This window comes from Colias eurytheme, chromosome 7 (assembly GCF_061535395.1).
Source record: "Colias eurytheme isolate Ceu_HAF_F1 chromosome 7, ilColEury1 Martin Lab GWU primary, whole genome shotgun sequence".
In the NCBI taxonomy this organism is placed as follows: Eukaryota; Metazoa; Arthropoda; class Insecta; order Lepidoptera; family Pieridae; genus Colias; species Colias eurytheme.
The window spans coordinates 3,152,534-3,169,388 of NC_142986.1; the positions used below are offsets into that span (position 1 = coordinate 3,152,534).

The 16,855-nt window shown below is 33.3% G+C and overlaps 1 protein-coding gene across 1 annotated transcript in view; it reads right to left on the reverse strand.

The window, feature by feature from the left end:
* Positions 1-879: 879 nt before the first annotated feature.
* Positions 880-16,855, reverse strand: part of LOC149906938 (uncharacterized) — a 70,291-nt gene continuing 54,315 nt past the window's right edge. Inside the window, exons 2-3 of the mRNA XM_090103988.1 lie at positions 3,933-4,983; positions 880-2,036 (exon numbers count right to left, since the gene is read on the reverse strand). Of these exons, the coding sequence (XP_089960114.1) occupies positions 1,318-2,036; positions 3,933-4,953 (1,740 nt within the window). The 5' untranslated portion in view covers positions 4,954-4,983 and the 3' untranslated portion in view covers positions 880-1,317. The remainder of the gene's footprint in view (positions 2,037-3,932; positions 4,984-16,855) is intronic.

Below are 16,855 nucleotides of genomic sequence, written 5' to 3' on the forward strand. Positions count from 1 at the left end.
AAAATACCTAAATTAATTTCCTTTAGTATTCTGAAAAAAAAACTACAAGATAATTTAAAAATTTCGTACAGCGCCATCTTACAACAAAGCTTTGAACTAGTAAGAAAAGTTTTTCTATAAGCAAGGTGGAAACCATAATTTCGTTACTATAACGTGATACATATGCTAAACAATAGATGGCGCTGAATAAGAAATTTAATATTTAAACTTCAGAGCCATGTCTATAACTTTTAAACCATCGTTTAACTGTCGTTTTGTTCTTTCTTATATCAAAGATTTGTGAGTGAAAGAACTGCTTTTATAAATAAAATTACTTGTGTTATAAGTCTACTGACTGTTTTATGTTTTATGATAACTACAATGAATATTTAATATGCGGTTTTTAGGACTATAACCGCAAATTATCTAAGGTTTTACTTCTGCTTAAGAAGCTTTTACATTTATTTATATATAAATATATCAGGTCTAAGAAATAATATAATTTTTTTTATAATATGAGGAATAATAGATTTCCTTACACTTTTACTTAATTAGTATCAGCATTAAATATAATAATTAATTTATAATTATGAGCTATCCGCCCGCAGCTTCATCCGCTTACTTTCCTCGAAAAAATATATCTTAAAAAACCAGTATAATTTAATGGGTATTTTTAAGTGCTTAACATACATAAGGATCGACAAACAAACAGTGGGTATCAACTTTGTTGTATGTAGTTGTACTATGTGATAAGAAACTTGTTTCTGGAAAAGATTTGTTTATGTACTACTGACTATATATATTCTAACGAAAAACGTTGTCTTAAGGTCAAACTAAATTATTCTCAATAGTTTTGTTATCATGCCTCATGGAAAGGAATACTTAATTAAAACAACTCAAACTAAGTTATCGTTTATTACCTTTAGTGACTGTGAGAGATTAAATATTATACTTAGTATTACATATTTACCACATTTTCTGAGCTAAACATACATCCAGATCTCATTATTTACGTATAATCTCATTTATTTACTTGATTCATTTATAATATAAATAACCACATAGATACGCAAAATATTAGCAGTTTGAAATTGATATTTTTGGTTTTATGGCATTCAAATGCTTTATAAATATAAAATACGAGTCCCGCCTCGTGATCGAATTTTTTCTATTCTTTATAAATTTATATTAGCAGTTTTATAACCAAGTCTTATAATATTACTTATCAATACTTGTTTAAATAGTCAGAATAAATCTACCAATTAATAATTCTAGCTCAACTGATTCAGCAATTAAAATTGTACACTTAAAATAATGTTTATAAATAACTTAATTTAATTACAGTAATAATCTAAAATTAACGATTACAAGGAGTACTGAAACACAGCCTATATTTATATTTCCACTATTAATACTATTGGGTTTATCTTCAATTTTATCTTGAATGCTTCTGTGTGCTTTGATTTTATCCGGTTTTCCTTCATCAGATGCCATATCATGATCGTCAAAGAAACCATTATTCATGGGTTTAGCTGAAACAGTTGATAAACGACTGGTTGTGTATGAATTTTGCTTTTTATCGTTAGTCTTTTCGATATTTTCATACACGTGAGGAAGTTTCGTTGTAATACTATTGTGCAAAGGATTTTTTGTTACTGTATCGATGATAGGTGTAACCGCAGTCGAAATTGGTTTATTAGTCGTTACAGTTTTGGATGTTGCATCTAATTTTGCTTTCGGTTTCGTGTTATCAACATCTGATTTGAGGAGGTTATCGTAATTGGCTGAGCAGTTTAGAAGGAATCGCATGTCAATATAAAACAGTTTTCCATTTAATTGTGTATCATCATAATATTCATAATCGTTTCCTTGTACGTCGCCATCTTCTACGTCTTGTGCGTTTTTCTCGGCTTCAACTGTTTTCGTCCATTTTTCTCTGATTTCTGTGCTCGGAACGCATTTTAAGTTTTCGATAGCTAGCTTCATGTGTGGGCTCTGCGTGTTGTTCATTAGAGACATGAACCAATCCAGGCGACAGTCGCAAGGGAAGATGTTATCTGAAATTGAGAAAGATATAATGTAGAACTCGATTGTATTCTAATGCATTTTTATGATCTGTTACATCATAATAAATAAGAAATGTACGTAGAGATTAAACTGTGTTGTGATGGAAATAAATAAAATCTTGTTATTAATTGATGTTTGTGAAAGTCTAACGGGTAACAGAAATAAAAAGTGGATAAATTTATTTGTTTATAAAAACTAGGTTTCTGCCCACGACTTCTGTCTTGTGAACTACATTAACTATAAAACTGACGTCAAACAAAAATAGACTATGCAAAGTATGCCCCCTTTTTTCACCCCATTTACGGATGAATTTTCAGAAATTCTTCATCCATCTTAATTCACAAATTCCTATTAGCTATTTATAGCATTTTTAACGTACCATATTTAACTCCGAAACTGACGGAGATTCAGATTATAATGGTTTTTGTCACTAAGTTACCACTGCACACTATAAAAAGGTGCATAGGGCAAAATTTCCAGTTACTTTTGTTAAAATTTTGGTCTGTGCATTGAAAGTCATATCAATCAGTAAGTCAGGCATTAAGTCGGTTGTCCTTTTTAAATATTACACTTTTGAGGATTGTGAATTGATTTTATACCACACTCCTACGTTTTATTATAAATTCATTAAACGTCTTTAGAATTGAGTATTTGAATAAAAAAAATTATTGATTTTTTTTATGTATTTTGAAACTTTATTATTAATAATATTGATATTTAATGCAAATAACTTACAAAAAAAAATTTTCCGTTAATTATAAGCAATTAAAAATTGATGAAATTTAAGTTAGAATCACGTGACTAAAAACGCGCCATGACTGGTCACCACAGTTGTGACGTCATAATGTTATAGCTATTATTAACTGCAGTACATAGCGTTTACATACGATTTGTTAGTTGGTTCCGAATTAGTTAGTTAGTTACGAATAATATTCTTGATGTTGATATATTTATGATCACCGATTTTTGTCAGGAGTTGCCTTTGTAGTATTCGTACATAATGGTACAAAACGATAACTTTTTAGGTTCGCCATTTTTAATATAAATTTAAATAATATAATTAACAATTAATATAATTAATATGTAATTTAATAATGACAACAAAATTAAATATATCAAAACACTGTATTTATTATTAACACGCTTTTATTAGCTTCACGTGTATGTTTGTATGTAACCGACTCCTTTCGAAGTTTCGACTCGATTTTGACCCACTTAAAACCGACGGATTTTGTTCAAATTTTGAACACTTATCAAGGTCCGACAATACAATAATATCATAAATTTATCCTGATAAGGATCGCCAGGATCAGCTTAAAACATATGTTTGTATGTAACCAATTCTCCTTTCGATTCGATTTAGACCCACTATAAACCGACGGATTTATTTTAAATTTTGTATACTTATAAAAACCCGGTAACAATACAATAATTTCATGAATTTATCTTTTTATCCTGTTTAGTTTTTCAAACTATATTTAATTTTCTATCAACTGCAATGAGTGAAAACTAACATTATGACGTCACACGCGCTCGGGTGACGCTTCGGGAGTTGTCGGCGTGTCTTCGGTACTGGATTCAAAGACTAATTTTTATTTTGAAATAACTTTTGAATTATTGCAAAAAAAATAAAAATAAAAACAGTTTTGTTATAAAACTAATATATAATCTTTCCATTTATCACAAAAAAAAATTTAATTCAAATACTCAATTGTTATGTTTTGCTATCAAATCCTACGACCATTACGTCATAAACTTTAAATGATGAATACGTTTAACAAATTTTTTAACAAAAAAATAAATATTTAATTTTAAAGAAGCAAATCTATTATTATAAAGATAGCAAACAGGCCCATTATAAAAGTAAAATTTTATAATTTAGTTACCTTCGACATCTAAACTGCTGACATTATTGTATAAATTCTCCAGTAGAGGCGCCATAACATCTTCTTCCAAGTGTTTTATCTGATTGCCTTTAAAACTAAGCATCCTCAAAGATTTTAAACCAATAAATATTTTTTCATTCTTTATTTCAGACAGCGCATTGTGTGCCATCGACAATCCTTGAAGTCTGCTTAAACCATTAAATGCTTTCTCATCGAGCATTTGTATTTTGTTTCCATCCAAATTCAATGACTGTAGGTTTTTCAACGGTAAAAATGTATTGTCGCCTATTACTTCCAAACTGTTGCTGCTAAGGTCCAATTTCTCCAACTTCTTTAATCCCGAAAATGTCTCGCTGTTCAAACTAAACAAGTTGTTTCTATCGATTTCTAGTTCCCTTAAATTAGATAAATGCACGAAAGCTCTATCGTGTATCGTCGTTAGTTTGTTTCTTGTCAAATAAAGTTTTTCTAAAGATGGCAGATCCACAAACACGTTTCTGTTGATTTCTACAACATTATTAGAATCAAGAGTAAGTATTGTGAGATCTCTGTGATGTGCGAAAGCATTGGTTTTCAAAACCTTTATCTGATTATCCCTTAGAGTCATTTCTTCGACAAATGTTAAGTTTGCAAAATCAAATGATTCGACTGTATCAATCGTGGCGTATTTCACTTCAAGTTTTAGAAGTGATTTCGTGTATTTTAAAGCTTGTGTAGGGATGTATTTTAAGACGATACCCCTAGTGTTTGTGAAGGATAGCTTATGTACGTTCTCCAGTTCTAAAAATTCGTCCCAATTGGGATCTTCTTGTGCAACTCCCTCAATAGTAGGATAGCATTCAGCGCTGCGTACCAGCTCGGGGTCATGGGAATCTCGATTGCAATAACATTGTATTTTATTCGTGTTATTGAACACTGGATCGCAAAGATGTGATTTAGTTTCGCGTTTCTGGTGGTGCGTTCTGGCTTCTGCGATGATGAGCGTCGCGCACAGGAGAATACATAGCCTCGTAGCTGTCATTTTAATCGGTCACAGGTTCATGTACACCACCTGGAAAGTAGAGAAAAGTATATATTAATTAAAGTAACATATCCATACTAATATTATAAATGCGAAAGTAGCTCTGTCTGTCTGTCTGTTACTCAATCACGCCTAAACTACAGAACCAATTTGCATGAAATTTGGTATGGAGATATTTTGATACCCGAGAAAGGACATAGGCTACCTTTTATTGCGAAATATGTACCACGGGCGAAGCCGGGGCGGACCTCTAGTAAAAATATAAATAATGATATAAAGATTTTCATCGCTCTCAATTACTTAATATTTATAAGGATCTATTTATAAAATATATTTACACTTGGTATAGAAACATAAACAACACGCTATCATAACTAACATTACTGCTTCTTTATTATCATTGAGGTATTTGAATGCATATTATTTTGATCGTTTATTTTATACTAAACCAATAAATAAATAGTGTGGTACTAGTTAAATCTATACGTTTATCACACAATTTCTCGTTTCTCAGGAAATCTGACTCATTTCTAGGTTGGTGTTCACGTACACTGAACACATCAGGGATGTGACTTCATGCTATATAAACATCCTAATATAAATATTACTTCAATATTTGTTATTAGAATAGATTTGCATAGTAATTTTATGAAAACCGCAACTTATTCACATATTGTTATACATTATAGGTATACTTAATTAAGAATTGATTCAATGAATAATGAAATTGCGTTTTTGTGTAATTATGGATGACGGCATAAACACGAATATTTGATTTGTAGGCTATCTATGTATTCGTAGGTGCTAATTCTTGTCAAATATATGTTGAATTATCTAAATATGCTGAATATTTTAATATACTTATTGAATCTATACTTTATTCAACAAAACGATAATCTAGTCAACAATTAGACTAGGTTGGTAATCTCTATACCTACCTATCAAAGTAATATCTATTCCATGTATAATAAATATAAAATATTTATACCTATAAGTACTTTATATTTATTATAAATGGAATATAGTTATAACTTAATAATTTAGCATGAGTTCAAATTATGTATATCTTAATCTAAAAATATTAATATCATTGATAATTTTTCATCTTTTGTAGAGGTGATCTCTGCAGGAAATTCTGAATATGGCGAAAACTATTGTATTCTCGTTTATATTGTTATTTTGCGATGTATTTTGAGTGTTATTAGCATAACATTTAAGTGGGCTTACGAGATGACATAATGGTAATAATATTTCTAAATACATTAATACTTACATCATCAAATAAGTTTTATGAACAAAAGCTATTATAGTTCGATAACACAGCAGCCCATTTAGTGCTAGAGTTATTTAGTCAAGAAGTGAAATTTAAGGAATAGTTTTAATCAAATTAAATAATTATATAAAATAGTGTAAATACCTTTTTGTGTTAGTAATTCGAATTTAAGAAGTAGTTCACTACAGATTATTCATATATTACCACGCCTTTCACAGTTTTTTTTTTTAATTTTAACAGGCTTTTATTCTAATATACCTACAAGGTTCATGTCAATCTCATTATTACAAACTTCCATACTAATTTAATTTTGTAATCATAAATATTAAGAACATAAGTTGTGTCAATATTTTTATGCCAGCATTCACAGGAACTCTGACACACGCGTGCGTGACCCTACCTCGACTGCATTAGCATTAAATCTAGGCTGAATTTATTTAACTTATATATTTAAGGCCGGGTCCACATTTGTAGCATTTCGGTGTATCGTATCTCCGTTGCGTGGCCTCGGCGCGTATCATGATCGCTAGTTTGGACGCAAGATGATACCCGTTGATGATACACACCGTATCTGATACGGCCCGATCCGCACTAACCGTGTATCATGATACACCTCGTATCTGATACGCGTATCACGATCGGTGGTATGGACGTATTTTGATACTGTATTACGATACGATATACGTGATACACCGCGAACCATCGTGTGTCGGTTTTTCCGCGATCATCAAAGAGGATACACATCGTATCGCTCAAGTTTGGACGTGAATGCAATTGATACGCGATCATTGCCTGTGTTCCCGCCATTTCGTGGTTTGTGGTAAACATTGAAGATGAGCTGGGATAACGAAAGTGTTATAAAACTAATCGACGCCTATAAAAGATATGAAAGAAACGCGTATCAGGAAAAGATATGAGGATAGGAAGAAAACTGGAGCGTCCATTGTCGCCGATACACTGAGATGATACAGCATTTGATAAGTATGGACGCGTTTTTTTTCAAGATACGCCTTTATAATACGACATGGACAAATGAGCGTCCATATTTATGATACAAATACTCGATACGATACGACTGATCGTGATACGTCAAGATGCTACAAATGTGGACCCGGCCTAATACATAATCACTTCATATTTTATTGAATTTTTGACTATTTGTCACACATTTATCTAAATTACAGTCTTATCTCATACGCATTTATTTTTAAGATTATGTCATTCCAATACTCTTGCCAGCGCCCACACTTACATAAAACGCGAATTTATAATATATGACTTCTTAAATGTAAATTAAATACGTCAATGAAGAAAACTCTGCTATTATAAACTTGCAAAAAGTTGTAAAAACCTTTCAGATACTTTTGAGTTTTTCCGTTCCGGATCTCAGGCGCCATTCTTATCAATTTTCTTCTAACTCAAAATAAAATATTTCATTCATACTTCCATGAATTCAATAATTAAAATTCTATTGATTGTTAATTGATAGTAGGTATATCTGCGAATTGTTAAACAGTTTGATCATTGGTCATTGTATAATATACTCATAAATTTAATACAAACTTTAACATACCTAATAGCACAGACTAATAATAATATACTACGTATACAACTAATAGTATATTAATTATGAACAATATTTCTTCATTTCTTTAATATATATTATAAGAAAATGTACTTGGATAATAGTGAATTATAATAATTATTTGTAGTATATTCTGTTCATGCTATTTTTTCAGCATGTTCTCTTAATTTATGTCTTATGTACTTAAATACGTGAAACGTAGAGCCAACAAAAAGTAATTTTCAAGTGGTTTGTCTTCTAAATCTTAAAAACATACTTATAAAAAATAATTATAAAATATTCTTCATAGTTAATAAGGTATTGAGTAGACCTTAAAAAGAATAATCATATTTACTAAATATATTAAAAGCTTCCTAAGATTCAACCAATCACTTCTACACATAATAATTTTATATATAACGAAACCTTCAGATCTAATCCTCACCGTATATTTTAATACAGTCCCGATAGAATATAGATGGTTTAGATAATCTCCATATTTCACTGTCGAGCGCTGATTCACGTCGAAACACTTTATCGCGATCCGGGTTATTCAAACGTACCTACGCGATTTTTGGCGGCTTCACTCTGCCGCGTGATTGATTATGCTACCCTATATCAGTCCTATATCAGTGTGTAAACTGCTTCCATGTTTATAGTGACCAAAACTACTTCTACTTAATACCAATAAAATGACCAAAACGTCTTTATGTTAAAACCTATGTGGATCTCTTGATGGTCGTAATTAGAAACGTTTCTTTCGACTATAGGACCTAGGATCAGTTGAAAAGTAACGTTATGATACATACATAGTTTGATAAATGTACAGCATTATGTGAATAAATATAAAATGTAAGTGTAATAGAGAAGGAAATAAAATAAAATATGTGTAGGCGAACATCTTTCACGTGATATATAAATATATTCTGCTAGAGTCTGTTTCAATATGCGTTATTTAATTCCCCAATATGGCTAAAACGATTTACTAAACCTAATAATATACATAAGTATTTGTAGGATATATTTTATCCTAATTGAAACCGAGCGAAGCTGTTAGGAGTTCTGATAAATAAGGGTCAAAATCACCTTATATTACCCAGGTAGTTTTAAAATTACTGGCAAAAAATTGAAGGTAGAAAACCCGCCTAAAACTTCAAATGTATCTCTAAGCGCAATCACCTGTGGAGCATGTAAAATTCAAACATTTTCTCTCTACCGTATTCCAAGTTGGAGTAAATAAACTTACTTTCATATATCCGTGTACGCCGTATTTTGATTTAACTTTTTTAATTTGTTCAACATTTCAATAAACATCAGAGAATAAACAAAGCCGTATGCAGAAATTGCTTTATATCTGTATTAGGAAGATCTCGACGTTCAGAAACCGCAATCGTGATTTCCAATTATTCAACGTCCTAGTTTTTGAAACAGTGACATGTTTACAACGATACGTCCACGTTTTATGTTACACTAACTAATTAGTTCGTCTATGAATAGTACTAGGCCAGCCTGAATGTCCTAGATAGAGCCTTTTCTATATGAATGAGTATCAGAATAACGACGTGAACGAAGATAATTGTAGGCGAGGATCATGCCACAAATAAATGTTTTTAATTATATATTATTGCTATTTAATATTGTACTAGGTATATTTATTTTTAGAATATAAAGATTGATATTTTTTTATCACACAAAATAAAATTTCATAGAGCTGCCCTGCTGCTTAGGAATTCATAAATATTGTTATTTAAGCTCTACCTAACGCTTAAACAAACAAAACAGCTAAAATTTAAGCTCTGAGAATAATTACAAACACTATGCTTGCACAACGCAGTAAAATGAAACGTTGAAAAAGATTCGAGCGTCGTGTAAAACATTTTGTTGCAAAATACACAACCTTCAAGAAAACATGAGAGACATTTGTCATTAGTACGTACTTTGCTGTGTTCTTTGGTTGTTTTATTCATTCTCGTATCTGTTGCCTTCAATAAGCAAGTATTGACAGGTTAAATACATGAGTATTTTTATACCAACTGATAAAAAATATTATAAAAGAATGATAGTCGGATTGAAAACCTCATCTTTTTTTTAAGTTGGTGAAAAATACGCTTACCATGGTGAATAGCTGAACCATGCTTTTGTCAAATCTTATATCCACTATAGAAAAACGAACAAGTTAGTTGGGCTTATAAGTTCTTGGCTATGCAAACGAAACACACTGCTCAGTGCTCATAAGCACTCACTACAATTAGTAGCTGATGTGTTACCAACCTCAAATGGGATTAGTAATCGGAGAAATTGTAGAATAAGCACAAGAAATATTCCAAATATAACCCTCCCAACCCATTGCATATTGGTTGAATATATAATGAATAGGATTCGGTAAAGGGTTTCCAAATAAATTCTGTAGGTAAGTACCTATTAGCGGCCGAAAAATAGTGTAAAAATGAGCTAGTAATCATAAAAGGTTATACAAGACTGTCATTTCTATGATATATATATAGCAAGGCCATATAATGAACAATTTTCCATTCATAAACCCTTCTGTTAAATGTAAAACGGGTAATTTAGTTCTGTATTGTATCCTATTTAATAATTATTTTACTATACATTAATTATACGTATATAAACGCCATTAAAGAACTTATCACATAAAGACAAGTATACTAGTGAGAACCACATGCAGTATTAACTTTACGTTACATGCTTCATCCATTAGGAACTTACTACGTTTAAGCGTGAATTTGTTAATTTATAAGCAGAACTGTAGCAAGTTAAGGACTGGATACAATCAGTGGTTCTGTAATATAATAATAGTGCGATATAAAGTTCTGGTTTGTCCTATTAGAATTGTTTTTGGGTAATTAGAGAGACCCCTTTGAGAGTTTAGTTCGTGGCGATTATTTATTTTTGTATTTAAAAACAGATTTTTAATTATTTTGTCAATTATCGTAGTCATATTTTGCAGTTCTATCAGCACAATTTAAATGTATTTTAACCAACTACAAAAAAGGTGAGCTTCAATTTTTCCCTGTATCTTATTACAATGTACCCTAAAAACTTTTAAAATATCCAGAATGACTCATCGTGAGTGCTTAAAGTCTCCCTCTCGTGTAGTTTACTAGTCTGTGGATAATTTATAAGTTTAGCAGAACTTATGCAAGCTGTCTAGACCGGATTTGAACATGAGGGTCGACTGGCGGTCAGTGAAGAAACTGCGTTAATCTCAGGATATGGAAGTATAAGCCTCAATAAACTGTAGCTACCCTGGCTTATGGGATGTCTGCGGTAATAAAGATGAATATTATGAGATATTACTTTTTTCTTGTTAGGATGGTGTTTATATAAAATTACATGATGATTGCAATAGAAAAGGAAAACGAAGAGTGAAATATTTTGTATTTTGAAATCATTAAAGTACCTACACTGAATTTATCCACAAGCAGTCAGTAAATATCATAATTATTTGTCGAGCCCATCAAATCAAATCTCCTGCTGTATAATAAACATATTTCACTTGAATCTATATATATAAAACTCAAAGGTGACTGATATAGTGATCTATCAACGCACAGCCCAAACCTCTGGACGTATCGGGCTGAAATTTGGCATGCAGGTAGATGTCATATCGTAGGCGTCCCCTAAGAAAGGATTTTAAGGATAATTTTTATCCCGGAAATCCCACGGGAACGGGAACATTGCGGGTTTTGCTTTGAAAACGCGGGCGAAGCCGCGGGCGAAGCCGCTGGCGAAGCCGCGGGCGGAAAGCTAGTTTTAAATAAGTCCAAATTGAATCGCTCATTACACTAATAACAAAATAGTCAAGCAAATATTAAATCAGATTTTATTCAGGTAGGTTATAATTAAACGTATTGCAAAGTTGTTAATTGGTATCGCCAGTTCCCTGTTTCAGGTAATTAGATCAACTTGTCAATTACTCACGCTGTATCCAATCAATATTCAATGTAATTGTAGCTGATACTTATGAGCTTAACATAATGTATCACCTACTTAATATTATAAATGGAAGTTTATGCTAATATTTGGTACGCACAGTTAATTTTATGGCATAATTAGTTGAGAATTAGAGTGAATTGTTTGGTATTATGACAATTTGAAAGGGGATTATAATCTCCATTTGTAGCAGTTTAATTTCACATTTAGATTGGAAAAAGTTTTTACAGTAGTCCAGTCGTTACGTATACTAAGAACTGCATTCAAGCAGAAGCAGTAGCAACGTGAGTAACAATCCTAACATAACTAATTATGCATTACGCTATTATACGCGTCGTTACGATAGAATAATAGACGCTATTGGTCAAGATGTTCTAGAAGCTTTTGAAATAATATTATCAAGCCTGAAGTGTCCTCTAGACGCTAAAATAAAAAGAGTAGAACAAATTCGATCAGTGAGATAGGTCCGTGTGCGTCCCAGCGGTCCTAGCTTCGGCAAAGTGAAAGATGCGCGATTATTTTTGTATTCTTTCGCATCTTTCAAAATATATTTTACTAGCGGTACCCGGCACCTTCCATGGTATATACGAGTATATAACCTATAGCAATCAGGGATCACGTTCATATCCATCGGAGAAAGAAATTTTGTAGTAGGTACTTACTGAGCGGGTTCAAACAAACTACAGCTTTAGTTTATTAAAAAAAATAGATTACTCATTTGGAAAGCGCGTGGGATCATTAGTCTTTTACTATCTTCCTGTACTGTCTCACCACAACACCTGCTTACATATCACTTACCATCGGATGCGGCAAAAGAGATCGTGCCAAAAACTACAGTCTTTATATTTCGACACAGTTGAATGGCTCCCGTTGTTTCTAAGATAACGTCGTCCATATATTATACACAATGGATTTCAGATTTGCGCAAATAATATTCTTTATGAGAAGCTATTAAGATAAATATTTAAATATCTTTAAAATCGCCAACGTAAACCATTAAAACAAAACATTTTAAAAGCCCAATTCAATATACATATTATAGTGTTTGTTAATGGCTATCATAAAAATAATGCGAGTGAAATTAAAAAGTCATGTCTAAATTGAAAAATGTGATAAAATTTTTCCATAGGAATTAGGAAACCTCCTACGCCATGACCGCGGCTCATTTCAAAAGACAGTGTAATAAAATATATTGTTTACATTATACGATCATAATGGAGCAAGTCTAAAAGCATTAATCTCGTCCAAGGTGGACGAACTTTTGTTACTTCCGTGTTAAATTTTGATTTTTGACGAAAGATCGACACTAATTTTCTCCAACTTACCTGATCATTTCAAAATAATGTTTTTATAATTGATTTGTGTTCTTGTCCTATCTGGATTATCATGACGAGCTTCATTTTCGTTTCAAAGAAAATAACGACTTAAAAAATACAGATTCAGCCAATTTTGATTCAAATCGTCATGAGCGTATAAATGTTACAGCTTACGTTTACGGAATAAAAATCTGATTTGTTTTTTCGGATACATAATTTCAGCGACCCATTCATAACAAGGTTACCCTCAATATAAACTATTTTCAGCTATTCATTCAATGAATACAGGGAATTACATTAATAACTTGGAATATTTATTCAAGTTTTCCTCATTAACGAGTATTTCAAAATAATTCAAATGGAAGCACTTAGCACTATTAGTAAAATATTGTAATTTATACAACTACACATTTATTTATCATCAAGTGCCCTTTTAAAAATAGATATTTTTCATTTCAGTCCATTACCTTTTTTAACAAGAGACATTATCTACCAAAACTAACTTACTAAGTTTTTGCAAGCACTTGGAAAAATCGATGAAATATGCAAGTTGAGATAAGTGCAGATGATAACCGACATTACGTATTCACACAGAAATCTTTAAAGTGCTGGGAACAATCGGAAAAGTCATACGTTATTCACAATCCTGAGATGTTGGCGCCATCCCAACTATATTGATATTAGTAATATTCTATTGGTGTTTCACTTATCTTTTATCTTTTTTACATCTAATATTGTATGTTTTATCTATTCGCATTATAGTAAGTACAAAGAGTAACTTGCGAATGATGTTCTATAAAAGAGCTTATTAAAATTCGGAAATATTAAAGCATTTAGTCGGTTTTATAAAAACAAATTAGCTGGAGTTATAAAGGGCTAGAAATATTCACTAATTCCACTTTCGTTAAAAATAATTATTTTTTAGATTATTTTGTCTATAAGAAGTTGTCGTTATTACAAATTGATGATTTACCGGAGATTGAGTCTTCAAAACTATCCTAGCGTGATAAGATTGATATCGATACCGATAACCGTAAAAATAAGCAGTAATAAATAAAACACATTTTTACTATGTAAGTATAGTCTTAGTAAGTATAGTATCACAGTTGGATTTAGTTGCAATTCTTACCTGTTTGAGTTCTAAGTATAAAGTGTACGCTCCATATAATTCCCGGTCTTCATAGCCTCGCCGACCTAAAGAAATAGTGCACTGTAGTGAGGATTTAAATGGGGCACTATTGCTCGTATTTACTCCACTATTTTACTACCACTTATTTCCAGACCTAGCCCGCCATAAAGTACCCACCAAAGTTTAGTAGAATAGCTTCATACCTGTGAATAATGTACTCGTAAAATACACTAGCTGCCCAAATAACGTGAGTCCCACCTGGCTTTATGAAAGTCCGAAATACTAAGAATTTATGAGCCGCTAGCGACACTGTAAGCTAGATATTAGAAGACCTACAGCTACGGTTTAATATTTCAGACGAAAAACTTGGGACGTGCCGGTCTTATTAAATGAATCTGTACAATTTTTTACGGACGAATATTTTCACGCTCCGTGACAGACGTATTAACTCTGCCACTGCCCAAATTAACACGCGTTTAATAAGTGTGATGTATAAATGTCTTTCTTAGAAACTCTATCATCAATTTAGAACAAAAACCCTTTGTAGGGTCAACGTCCGTCCGAGATAACCGGACAATTTGTTTATCTACCAGTAAAGTAATCATGTTTATATTTAACTACAAGGGCTGCTTTACTAAAACGAGAATAGACAACGCAGCGTGTTTCAAATGCATTATTTTAAGTGTCATAAACTTCTCATTCATGAATCAAAGCGGTTCGTTTGAATAAGTTATTTAAAAGTATATGGGGTTTTGTTACCCACGTAGAATGAAAGTAGTAAATTGTATTAAACATTTATTCAACCTTTCACTGTTACAATATTATTTAAATCTATACGAATGTTTCACCAAAGAGTCTAGTTATAGGAGACAAATCACAAGCAAGCGTTGAGACAATCAAAATAGCTTACGTATCTACCGCGAAGTGGCTATCGCGTCTTAACTAAGAAAATTAACGGTCGAAGCCGTTTGAAACTCTGTCAAGTGCGTCCCGCTTCGGAACGCCACAGACAAATAAAACATAGATAACAAAAGTGGCAACGCCACACCACCCCCCTACGGAGAGAAATAGGCTACGGTGAGAGAAAAAAAAAATAATTAAAATAATAATAAGTAAGCAATAAAACAAATCAATTAACTAATTTTTACGGATGCTTAAATTTCACTCGTCTACCTGACCTTGTGACATAAGGTTGTGAGGATGGAATGGGCGCGGGAAGCTGCGGAGGTGATTGAGGAGAATTTCTTGCCGTAGGTATCTCGGCAGGTTGCTCCACTGGAGCAGATTCTATGTATGCCGGTTTCACGCGGTTGATGCTGACGGTTGTGCGTTTGCCCTTTATTTCCAGAGTAATCGTCTTGCCATCACTGGCTCGATCAACTACCTGGAATGGACCCGAGTAAGGCGGTTGCAAAGGGCGTCTTACGCTGTCATCTCGTAGAAAAACATGTGACGTTGTTTTCATGTCTTTGAAAACGAAACTAGGGGTTTGCGTGTGACGAGAGGCTGCGATCGGGCGTAAATTGGCCATTCTTTGTTTAAATTGTGAAACAAAATCAGCAGCATCAAATATGGTGTCAGTATCGGCAGCTGGCATAAGAAGCTCGCCAGGAAGACGCAGAGGTTCGCCATACAGCATTTCGGCTGCAGTGGCTCCTATATCTTCCTTAAACGCGGCACGCATGCCTAAAAGAACCAACGGTAGAGAGCGGACCCATGTGTCACTGTGGCACATAAGAGAAGCCTTAAGTTGCCTGTGAACTCGCTCAATCATGCCGTTAGCACAAGGATGGTAGGCTGTTGTTCTTATGCGTTCTGTGGCGAATCGCTGCATCAGCCGACGAAAAAGATCGGACTCAAATTGCGTTCCTTGATCCGTCGTGATGATGGAAGGGACACCAAAACGCGACACCCATTCTCTCGTGAAGGTCTCGACAACCTCATCCGCCGTTATGGTACGCATTGGCCAGACCTCTGGCCACCTGGTGACTCTATCAATTGCCGTTAAACAATATCGATACCCGTCACATGTTGTTAAGGGGCCGATAATGTCGATATGGACGTGGCGGAACCGACCAGGTGGAAGATTAAAATCTCCAAGTGGAGCAGAATTGTGGCGCGACACTTTGGCACGTTGACATGCCTCGCAAGTGCGAGCCCACTCCTTGCAGTCTTTATTAACAGAAGGCCAGACGTACCGCTCGGTGATGAGTCTGACAGTGGCTCTACCACTGGGATGGCTTAAACTATGAAATTTTGTGAAAATTATACGTCGTAAGTCAGGGGGCACGTAAGGACGAGCTTTTCCGGTGGAAATGTCGCAAACCAATGCCATATCAGTGCCCGGGACAGACACTTCTTGCAGTTTAAGGTTGGAAGAACCAGACTGAAGAAGGTCTGCCAACTCAGAATCACCTTTTTGTGATTGTACCAGGCGTTGATATTCCTGATCTAGGGATATGGCATCGATCCGCGACATAGCATCGGCCACGACGTTGTCCTCACCCTTAACGTGTTTAATGTCTGTTGTGAATTGACTAATGAAAGTCAGCTGGTTCAGTTGCGAAGGAGGAAGCTTCTCCCGGCGCTGTACGAACGCGTACAACAAGGGCTTATGATCTGTAAAAATAGTACAGTGCTGAACTTCTAAAATATGGCGGAAGTGT